The 12208-nt window shown below is 40.2% G+C and overlaps 1 protein-coding gene across 3 annotated transcripts in view; it reads left to right on the top strand.

The window, feature by feature from the left end:
* Positions 1-12208, top strand: part of GALNTL6 (polypeptide N-acetylgalactosaminyltransferase like 6) — a 616387-nt gene that overhangs the window by 587076 nt on the left and 17103 nt on the right. For all 3 annotated transcript variants that reach the window (XM_060778709.2, XM_060778710.2, XM_067468722.1), the window contains one exon: positions 6303-6452. In XM_060778709.2, coding sequence (XP_060634692.1) covers positions 6303-6452 — 150 coding nt within the window. The remainder of the gene's footprint in view (positions 1-6302; positions 6453-12208) is intronic.

Here is a 12208-nt window from a genome sequence, read left to right on the forward strand (position 1 = left end):
GTAGGAGAGGGGGAGCAATTGCCAGCCTGCATGTGTATGTGGCGACTTATGGTGACCCCATGAATTTTTCATAAGGTTTTCTTAGGCATGGAATACTTAAGAGGTGGTTCTTCGGTTCCATCCTCTGAAATATAGCCTATAGCACCTAGTATTCATTGGCAGTCTCCTGCTCTTAACCCAAAGTAACCCCCACCCCTGTTTTATGTATCTTTCATTGTACATGTCTTCATATCCCATTTCAAGAGGTGAAAAGAAATTATGTGGGTTAGCATTTTTCAGTGATGCTGAACAAAAGTGAGTTTCATGTGTGTGTCCTTAAATTCCATGCAAGTAGATACTATAAGACACACACTAAGGAGGTGTTTCCTTTAAAAACTCTTAACAATGGCTAGTTATAAGTGCTATAAGGCTCATGAATGAGTCTTAGGTTGGTTGTGAGTAAAAAATATCATTTATTTCAATGGTGCTACTCCAGGAAGACACAAGACTGGATTTATCCTAACATAATCGCCACCAATTCAGATATTATTATGAGTATTGCAACTGCAGTCTGAATCATCCTTTGTACAGGATCTTGTTGGTACAGGCATAGTTTGTACTATACATATGTATTGTGGGTTTTTGAACAATGCATAACAGTTGTATCTAGGTGATGTTGCATGGATTGCTATGTATGGAGCAGTTACACTTTCACATCAGGGAGCAAAATTCAAATATGCATTGTGCATAGCACCACATGGCATTATGCATGACAGCCCTATACTTTGCCCTCATGCCAGTGGATATTTACACTATTCTCATCTTGCCCAGCCAAACATCCAAGTGGAGACAGTCTTTATGCTTGTTGGCGGTTGGAATTGCTGCTCTGGGTTTTAGCCCAGACTGTAAATGAACAGTCCTGAACCCTTCCCCTGCCATAAATTCAATATTTTAGACAACTCCATTAAAGAATAGACTAAAATCTGCAGGGGATCCACCACTCTGCTGTCATAAAAACCACTAACTGTCACTGCTGTCTGCAAAGAGCCAACCCTTCCATTAAGCAGAGAGGAACATCTGATTCACCAGCAGGAGCTGGTGGTGTGGAGCAAAAGAAAGTGTGGAGAGACAGTACTCTTTGGGCTTATCTGGGCAGTTTAACCTGGTGTAAGCCCTAGATCCAGAGACATTGTTTATAAGGCGGAAGAGTTCAGCTATGCCTCTGGGGGTGGTGAACACATTACCTCTTCCATGTTGTTGCCACCACCATTACTCCTAGGTGATCACAAAGTTTCATGAGATTTCCTGACCATCGTGGGAGCCTCTGCTGACATCAGAACAGGACACCCATATAACTAGCATGGAGAAAAGAGTAGATTTACCTACCTGGCTTTGGGTATGGAGGACCCAAAGCCAGGTAGAGAAGAATGTCACTTAGTCCATCTCACCTCTCACTTCAGGGAGAAAATACTATTTTTGTATTTTATTAAACATAAAAATACATGAGCACATACATAACTGATAATATAGGAAATAACTACTAACATCACAAAACACAGCAAGACAAGAAAAAAAGAAAATCAGAAAAAAGAGATAAATATTGCTAACACAAAACCAACCTCCCTCCACCTTGATATAGAAAATACCATTGCAATGCAAACCCACCTGTACTCACCCTTAACCCACCTCTACCTCTATAGCTATATGTATATTTATATCTATTTCTTTCCCAACTTAAAAAGTTAACTTCTCATTTGTCCAAAAAACAATATATAATATTTTCCCCATTAGTAATTATTTTCATGCATTATGTTGAAAATTACAACTTCCTTCAAGCCTCCTCTAGTAATTCATTTGTCTGTAATCCTGTTGCTTGCTTATTGCGTGTATGTTCTGGAATGCAGCTTTCTTTCCTTGCTCTATGTTTTTTCTGAGAAGTTATGGGAAGGGCTGCAGACCACATGATTTGCTCTGAGGTGAGCACAGAGCACAAACTTCTTTAGACTTTGGGACTGCTCAGATTGCAGACTTGCAAACATTTGCTTGCAGTTTATTATGAGAGAGATGTTCTGACTAAATGGCACAGAAATGATCTCAAACATATCTGTAACTGACTGATAAGTTGTGTACCTGAGTATGCTGAACTCATGAAGGTTGTGAGTAAACCAAATATGTTATTACTCTTTTGTTTCTTGAGTGCATACTATAAAACAAGTTGTTTTATGGAAGGGAAGATATATTTTTGGGCACTGAAGAGCACTTCTGAAGAACTGCCATTTTTATGCACTGGCATATTCTCTGTTTTCCTAACAGATCAGAGTCAGTAGTTGTTCAGTCTAACAACTGAAGCCAATTGCCTTGCATATTTACATTTGGTTGTATACAATTGAGAAGATTCTACTCAAACAGGTTTTTGGCTTTCTCTAAAAAGTTATGAATACAATTTTCTAAAAGGTTATGATCTCTAAAAGTTCAAGCTTTTCTAAAAACCTTACATTCTTATATTGCGTTCATTCTTTATTTCTGCACTTCCATATTTAAAGAAAAAAAAATAAAATCACAAACGTGTTCCTTGTTGTCCTATATTTCTTAAGTTTAGCCAAAGTCAATTTTGCTTGAAAATCTGCTGGCATCACCTCCCCTTCTCTTAGGATCAGATAAATTGTAAGCAGCTCCTGTTCTTGTGCAAACTGTTCATTAGGATTTTCTTTCAATAGCTGAGTTACTTCAATCTCTGCAGCTTCTGCTAACCTGCTAATCCATTTATCCTCTGATGAGAGAAAAATCTCTTGAGCCAGTCCTCCTTTGGATATAATGTGTAGCACTGGCTATCAGAGTGTGACAAAGTTGGAGGGTTTGGGGATTACAGCTCACAAAACCACCCAGTCAGTATTAGTCAGTGACCATGTCGGCTTGGTGCTTCTGTGAGTTGCTGTCCAAATAAGATTTCTTTTTTTCCAGGCTCTGATGACTATCGCATCATACTTCACATTTACTTCATTCAAATTTTCATTACAATCCAGAAGTAATAGATCTGGTCTTGTAACCCTTGTTGTCACATTCCAGAACGAAATGAGAGCCTGATAAGACTAGTTTATCAGACTGGCAACAGCCCTTTTTCCTGCATTATTTCCTTGCTCCTTTCCTTGATTCCTTCCCTGTGCAGCGGTTTCAGAAAAGATAATCATATTTTGTTACTCTCGATTCCCTTTGACATCCAGGACACTGCATTTTAAGTGTACTTACTAAACAGGATATATTTTGGGAAGTGGAGCGTGAGGGAAATAATATGCAGGCACAGGGTTCATTCTCAGTTTGAACAGTGTTGTTATTCTGGTGGCAAACCCTTGCCTGTACTATTCGAGACTCCAGGTACAGCCTTATACGCTTGGAAGTGAATCTTCACTAGTTGGTGTCATTTTTCATTTACTTTATTTTGTGGACAGAAAAACTCAAAAGTGTATCCATATTATACAGTAACAATTATAAAAATGTGATCTCACTGTAACTGCCATAGCTCCCACTACAATATTTTGGGGTTTGCAGTTTGCAGAAGTCCTAAGAATTATCTGCTGGGGAGCCCTACTCCACTCCCATGAACTTGAGGATTAAAGTGCTGAAACAAAGAATTTATCAAACACCATATCCCAGAATTGCATAGGATGGAAGTAGGGATTACAATGATACTGAATTCTTATAATTGTGATTGTGTAAGGTGGCTGTATTTAGATTGTTTCTCTATCGCAAAAAAAAGTAAATATGAAAATCCCTTTACTGCAGAAAATAAGCATGTTGGCAAGTCTATATCACAGTCTATGTTCCAGCACTTTACACCTATTTAGCTACATAGCAGGCATGCTACAGAAACTTCCTAGTGAATTATGAAGATGTCTACCAGGGCACTAGCAATACGTGCATTCGCTCTTTGTAGCCAATGACCTGATGCTCATCAGACTCTACAAATGCACACCAGCAGTTGTCTAGACACCAAGAGCATATAGATCCTACTGTGCAACGCTCACCTCACTGACTCCTCTACATACTAATGTTGCAACATGCTGAATATGGATATAGTAAAACTGCTCATTTATTTCATGCACTATAAGCCTACTTATGTCTGCCATAAATGCTAAATTCCCATACTGAATTCCAGCTCATATCCTTTAGATTAAGTATGCATTCATGAACATTGACATTTGTTTTGTTTAAATGTGGAGAACATTGAAAGGGGAAGCCATAGATAATAATGAACCATATTGAAATAAACAATTTCTGATTGAAGTTACCATAGAATCACCCTGGAAGACCCAGAAGATTCCTAGGAATTTACTAAGTCCTCCAGAGTGACTCTATAGACCGCATCATAAAGGTCCATGGATGCACCCCACATTGTAGCGAATTCATGGGCTCCTGGTTAGGGGGGTATGGAGAACCCTTTTCACCATGCTACACATTGCCCACCTTACCATGCCCCTCATCCCATGGGTGGAAGCAATGCCACCTGGTGTCTCCCCATTGCTGGGAAAGCAACACAGGGAGCTTCCTATGTTGCTGCCATGGCGGCGTGTGCCACTTCCTCTTCCTTTTCGTCATGGAGCCCGGTTGGAACTGCCTATGGGTCATTGGGAAGGGCTCCATGCTGAAAATGGAGGTAAAGCAGCATACAATGATAATATATAATAATAACTTTATTTTTAGTTTTCTAAGATCTACAGAGACACTCGCTGGAACACCCCAGCAAGCGAGAGTCCAAAAGTGGCAAGCTATAACCCAGAACCTCAATCATTGGCTGATACCAAATGAGAGACTCCCCCCTGGGCACACAGAAAACTGGGTGGCTTGGAAGGCGCTGAACAGACTGCGCTCTGGCATCACGAGATGCAGAGCCAATCTTAAGAAATGGGGCTACAGAGTGGAATTCACGACATGCGAGTGTGGAGAAGAACAAATCACTGACCACCTGCTGCAATGCAACCTGAGCCCTACTACATGCACAATGGAGGACCTTCTTGCAGCAACACCAGAGGCACTCCAAGTGGCCAGCTACTGGTCGAAGGACACTTAATCAACTACCAAGCTTGCAAACTTTGTGTTTTGTCTGTCTGTCTGTCTGTCTGTTTGTTTGTTTGTTTGTTTTGTTAAAAATGAAATACAAATGTCTGGTTGCTTCTGACACGATAAATAAATAAACTTTATATTTATACCCTGCTACCATCTCCTGGAGGGGACTTGGGGTGGCTTACATGGGGACAAGCCCAACAATCACAGATAAAAACAACAGCATTCAAATCAATCAAATAAAAACATAATACAGTCACAACAACAACATCATAAAAACAATATCATAGCTGAAAACAGAATCACATCTGTGCAGTGAATTCCTAAGTAGAGCCGAGGGAAAGTGCAAAATTCAAATGTTCCAATCTAGAGGAAATACCTTGGCCATAATGTGTCGAGATTAGTGAGGGGTGGGCCGAACTAAAGTGCAGGAGCTTAAATAGGGCTGAGCCAGTTATCTGGTGAACTGCCTAATCAAAGGCACAATGGAACATCCAAGTTTTTAAGTCCTTATGGAAGCTGCTTAAACAGGGGGGTTGACCGCTCCCTGTAGCTATTCCCTTTAGCAACCTGGCCACAAATCTTTGGACCAACTGCAGTTTCCGGGCCATCTTTAAAGGCAGAAATGGGCAAATTGGCCTGTGTGATGAGGTGGTATGGTAACTTCTATCAGAAGCATATCACAGAATTGCCTAGAATACCTAGAATATTCCTACAGAGGACATATTTTTTCACATGGGAAGGTGAAACCACATATATTGTCCCACAGGTATAGGGTTCATACTGTATAGTGGATAGTTGTATAGTGGATAGTTGAGGAAGTATTTTTGCCATGTTAGTAAGTAACTTAGACTTGACAGATTTATTTGTCAAATTATTCTGGTAAGCACTCATTTTCTACCACTTTCACTGCCCTTATAATTTCCCTCATTTCACCCATTATGATGACAGCATTTTGATTAATTCTGCGGTGTGGTAGTTATTTCTAATTTCCCATTTCTTGGAATGAGATTTTCCATAGTGTATTTTATAAAAAATGTTTGGAGTCCCATTTCAGTTATTCACAACCTTTGGCCAAACCTGACCAATATTTCTTCTATATATTCTAATCTTCTGTTAATTGTTACACTGAAGCTCAACGATTTTGGTTCAATGGCTCATTGGAATTTACTTAAAGGTGAAGCCAGATGTAATGATTTCCTATTGTTGTGAGTCTTGTCTAAAGGCCATGTTATATTGCTATTTTGCTTAACTGTTTTCTTTAGCTCTTCACTTTTGGTTGGAGGGAAGACATCCGGCCAGGAGAACCTCTTCACACCAGAAAATTCTGCTTTGATGCTGTGTCGCATAGTAGTCCTGTCACACTTTATGACTGCCATGGTATGAAGGGCAATCAGCACTGGAGCTATAGGAAGGTTGGTATTATTTGTAGTTGTCTATGTGTTAGTTCTGTCAAAATGTGTTCCTTTTTACATTATATGGCTGAGTTGAAACACACAGAGACAGACCCATTCTGAAATGTGACCCTGCACCGACCTCTCTTCTTTCAGCACAATGTATTGCCATCTTGGGGGGTTGCCATTATTTGGGTCAGAGTTAAAATTAATGTGAATTTCATTCAGCACCAATTGAGGAACCTATCCTCAGAAGGATGCTTTTGTCATTCTGGTACTTCAAGACACGTGAATCCTTTTAACAAAGCAGCCCTGAGAAAAATATATTTTTATTCCATGTGACAGGCACAGGAAAAGCTCACAGGGAACAGATAATTCTAATATAATATTTCTGTGTTTTAAGGATTGCAATTGGCAGATATGCAAAATGTTGCAAAGATCAGCCTGGCATCTAATGAAACCAAGCGGTTTATAGTTTAAGGGTCAGTGGGCCAAGATGCCAACTGCATTTCAAGCCGTTTTATGTAGCGCTAAAAATAGGTGAGCTGTGACGGAATCTGTGCATGACCTTTACTTGTTCGCATTTGCTAGTTACTATAACAATGCTTTGGAAGGGTATGATTGATTGCAAGTGCGGTGGGCACAAGCAAGAGCCCTTGATTAACCTTCCCATTGCAAGCCTCAGTGGAGCCAGAGTAGATATACCTTACGTCTTTGAAATGCTGGAACTCCATATTTATGTATCTATCACCATAACAAAGTATACATTTCTTGACAGCTACTATTTTCCCCATGACTGAATGGCTGCTATCTTATGGGCATTTGCTTTGTGGGTAAACCCATTTCTATTATTAGTGGCAAGAATAGTCCTAGCATAGAGATGGAAATACACTGTGGAAGTCCCTGTATATGAATAAGACTAGAAATTTAAGTCAAAAAATCGACCCAAAAAGCCTGGATCAGTTTATCCATGGGTCAACTATACTTAACTCTTCTTTAAAAGGAAACTATCCCCTTCTCTAAGTAGAGTAGCAAAAGGCATCCAGGTAAAACCTAATTGAAGCACTGACCCCACTCAACTCTCTCCACCACAGCATTGATTTGGGCCTTTCTGAAACTTGGAAAGGGAAATGTTAGTGTTAAGTAAATTACTTCAACTAGTCCAACGGGCAGCAGCCAGATTACTCACCAGAGCGCCATACAGGGAGCATACCACCCCCCTGCTGCGTCAGCTCCACTGGCTGCTGGTCCACCTCCAAGCACAATTCAAAGTGCTGGTCTTGCCCTACAAAACCCTATACGGCTCCGGCCCAGCTTACTTATCTGAACATATCTCTCTCTACGTTCCATCTTGTAATTTAAGATCTACTGGGGAGGCCCTGCTCTCGGTCCCACCAGCGTCTCAAATGCATCTGGTGGGGACAAGGGACAGGGCCTTCTCGGTGGTGACCCCCCCCCCCCCACTTATGGAATTTGCAGCCCAGTGAAATTAGATCACCGTTCTCCCTCCTTACTTTTAGGAAAAAACTAAAGACGTGGTTTTGGAGCCAGGCCTTTGGCTAGTGGGCACAGCAACACTTTAGGCACTAAACTCGGACAATAGGATTGTTTGAAAATTAGAAATGGCTTTATGACCTGTGATTATGTGATTTGTTCTATGTGATTATGTCATTTTAATGAATATCACTGTTTAATTGTTATGTAATTGATTTTATATTGCTGTTTTATATTGTTGTTTTGATACTGTTGGCATTGAAGTGTTAGCCGCCATGAATCCCCCCTCGGAGATGGGAAGGGCGGGGTAGGAATGGTCTAAATAAATAAATAAATAAATAGTGTCAGTACATTCTCCAACCTGTCCTCCTTTTGTATGGACTTGAAGACGTGGCTCTTCAATCAAGCCTTTGAGAATATTTAGCCCCTAGTTGCCCTACGTAGTAATCACACATCCTGCATTTTATCCTATGCCCTCTCTGCATTCCTGCAGCTGGCACTTATTTTATTCCAATGTTTACAGCCCGCCCATGTTGCCAGTAATTTACCGCCACGGTTAGAGGATCACAGCTTGACTGAGTTTGAATTGATGTTTTATATGTGCATGTGTTTTATTTTATTGTATTTTATATTGTGTTCAATTTTATGTTTGTTTTTAGGCACTTTGTGCCATCTGTAAGCCATCCCAAGTCCCTTTGGGGAGATGGTGGAAGGGTATAAGAGTAAAATTATTATTATTATCATCATCATCAACTTCATCCTCCATGGAATAACTCTTGACTTATTAAGGGGTCTTATCAAAATCCATAATTTTGGTCTTAAACCCTGCCCTCAATTTATACATGAAGTCAACTTATATATACGTATATATGGTAGACCTTCTCACATGGTAAAGGAGAATTTAGTACCTTGCATTACATGAAAACTTAATAGCTGCATGTAACATTCTTACAGGCAAAACTAGGACAGGCATATTTATTGGGACATTCATTGTTTTTGTAAACCATGCTTTTGATATCCCAACTTCAATCAGTTCAAGTATAAATACTGGAAAGATTTATTATCGTATCTTTGATACTTTCTATTTTGCATATTTGAAATTCAGAATTATTGACTGGCAAGCGAGGAAAGAAACTGTGGAAAATGGATTAGGGTTGTCTTATAATCTCGTATTTATGTTTGTATTTTATTTATTTTGTTTGTTTAATGCAAACTAATACAAAACATTGAGGAGAGCAAGTGTTACTGATGTGCTAGAAAACATATTGTGAGATGTACCCCCACCTCCCACCCATCTACACCACCCTATGCATAACCTCGAGGGACAGTTCCAATTAATTCTCTGTCATGCCACTGTTTGAGCTGTTTTTAAAATTTTTACAGTTTCTCTCTCCTACTATTGCTATCCTCCCTTGCCCTTCAGGGAATTTCTGAGTTCAAAGTGCAAAAGCAATTTGCAATAAGGGAGAAGAGGAAGCAGAATCTTGCCCTTCTTTGCAGACTCAGAGGAAAACAGCAGCCTTTCCAAGTTTGTGTATTTTTGGTTTTCTCTCTTGATGACACTTTGATGTTGCTTGGACACACATTTCCAAGTTTTGTTTTGTGAAATGTTGCAAGGTGTGCCTAGTGCCCCTTACCATCCTCACTGATGCCCAGACACTGATCTATTACAGAATATTGCAAGCCTGTGCCACCCTTCATAAACTCTCACCCAGATTCATGATAGCAGTGTCCACTGTGGTTTGTTTTATTCCTCAGATATGAGACTGTCATGCTGCATGAAATTCTTTGGATACCTAGCTTCTGTACCTGCAGTGGGACTGGACAATACTTGAAGCAACGAGACCTCACAGTGCCATCTTAACAAGGCTTTTCTAGAGGTTCTTCCCTGCCAGCAGGTTTTTCTAATTTGAGATGATTCACCAAAGCATTCAGTGGCACAGAGTAGGATTCATGTCAGATCTACACAGTTCAGATGGTTTGACAGTCATTCTTTCCTTCTTTCCAGGGAACTGTGAACACTGTAGACAGATGTATAATTGGGGTGGGAGGGAGGAAGCCAAGACTCCTCTTGAAGAGAATTTCTCAGCTCATCTATGTACTAATTACAAATTTGCAAGAATTCTTGGGGGGAGCAGGTAAATGATAAAAAGGAAAAAATGGCTATTCTGCTGGTTGGAAGAAACAGAATAAGCAATTTGGTGGGATAAAAGGAATCTGTCCACCTGGGGAGCCTGGAGAAAGGTTTAGAATCAGCATAGAATGAGAAATGCATCAGAGAGAAGAAAAACAGCAGGGGTAAAATCTGTTGGAATTTCTGTTATCTGGAACTGTGGATGGGAAAGCCTTGAGGTTTTTATCAGACTTTCAACCTTATTCTACCCTAATTTCCCCCCCATCTTCATCCACACTCATACAGAGACTATCTCATGACACTCAGCCATTTCCAGGAGCTGTGCAAGGAAATCCGTCTCGCCAACGTACAAAGACGGTCAGAAGACTTCATTTTCAAGAGTCGACTGTTTCTCGACTCCTGATTAAAGACAGCAGTGGGAAGCGGAGGATCATAGAATCATAGAATTCTACGAACTTCCCACTGTCATCTTCAATCAGGAGGAAAGCTAGAAGAGGATGGGGAAATGTTGTGGGATGGCTGGCCATCCCCAAAGACAAACTTTGCTGGGATAGGTCATGTTCCTACTCTTCAGAATGCTTTCCCCCACTTTCCTCCACTCCCCCCCCCCCCACTTTCCTCCAGCCTGTGGGATTAAGTCCTATGTGCATTCATTAATATCTTCTGTGAGTGTTTAGTTCATTTCTTTTGTTTACTATCTACATTGACACCAGATGTCTATCAGATGTCCCTGGTGAATTCATCCAAGTTCGGCCACCAGGTTGGTAAGTCAACTAGAAAAGGTGTCCTAGATCCTGAATATCTATATCTACTGTATATCTATACACACAGAGAGAGACAGAGGCAGAATTCCTCTGTAACCAGTGGAGAGAGATCCAGTGATGCCAAATAAGGTATTGATTTGGTACTGCTCCAATGAGACAGTTTTGCTCAAACACTAAAATCAATGTGTTTCCTTGCTTATCCAAGCTGCTGACAAGAAGCTTGATGAGTTGAAAAACTTCATTGGTGCCCAACGTACCAGCTGCATGTGAGATGGAGAGAGGAGTGAAAACACAATTCTAGTGTTGTCCTCGGATTTTTGGCTCATCACATTTTTAATTTAGAATTCACACTGGGAGATCAGAGTGAAATGACAACCATGCAGTGGCATCCGCCAATAAATAAACCTTCTTTCTGTTTGCCAATATATTTTTTCTGTTTGTGAAGCTGCGACAGCACATTAAGGTTTTCATTCCAAGTCCAAAAAAAATCTATACTTCTAACCAAGAAATTCTTCAAAAATTGTTTCTGTAAAGGAAGTGCTGACAGAAGGAGAGCTATGTAACCCTAATCGGATAACAATCAATCCCCCGTGATCAAATCATTAGGCAAACAATTACGGTTAACAATAAATTGTTCAGACACAGATCCATATCCATTGTAAAAACCGCGTGTCTAAATTAGTTTCTTTGCTTTTAGTCTAAGCTTCCTGTTCATCACGCGCACACACCTCAGCCCATTTATAAAACGTGTCTACGGCTTTTGTTGCTGTGGGTGAGTCATAAGAAGGCTTCAGTGCAGATCAAGAGCTCTGCCACTTGATCTATGAGGTATAACATGGAAGATTCAAGCTGTAAAGTAATGGCTTCTCAAGACCAAGTAGTACATGTGCAAATAAATTAAGATATGAGTTGAAGATATGTAGTTCAAGTAGTACATGTGCAAATAAACTGGGATATGAGTTGAAGATGTGTAGTTCAAGTAGTACATGTGCAAATAAACTGAGATATGAGTTGGACATGTGTAGTTCACCAATATTTACACACAACACACTTCAGCTGTGAGGATATAGAAAGACCACAAGCTGTAAATACTCTCCCTCACCTCTAGGTTTACATGTGAATAGCAGTGAATGTCTAAGATGGGGTGTTGACAGATAACCTTAGAAGACAGATCGGCACACGTAGCGATTTGCCATTGTAAAATATTCTATATTGCTCGAATAAGCCATAGGATTGTAAACTGCTGGTGCACATACCTACATTTTATTGACTGAGACATTTATCCATTTCATTTTGACCCTGTCTTTCCTTTAAAAGGCTTAGAGATGTGGTTCTTTCATTCAGCCATGAACTCTGATTGAACAATTTCTCAGCCGTACACAAAA

This window comes from Anolis sagrei, chromosome 5, assembly GCF_037176765.1.
Source record: "Anolis sagrei isolate rAnoSag1 chromosome 5, rAnoSag1.mat, whole genome shotgun sequence".
In the NCBI taxonomy this organism is placed as follows: domain Eukaryota; kingdom Metazoa; phylum Chordata; class Lepidosauria; order Squamata; family Dactyloidae; genus Anolis; species Anolis sagrei.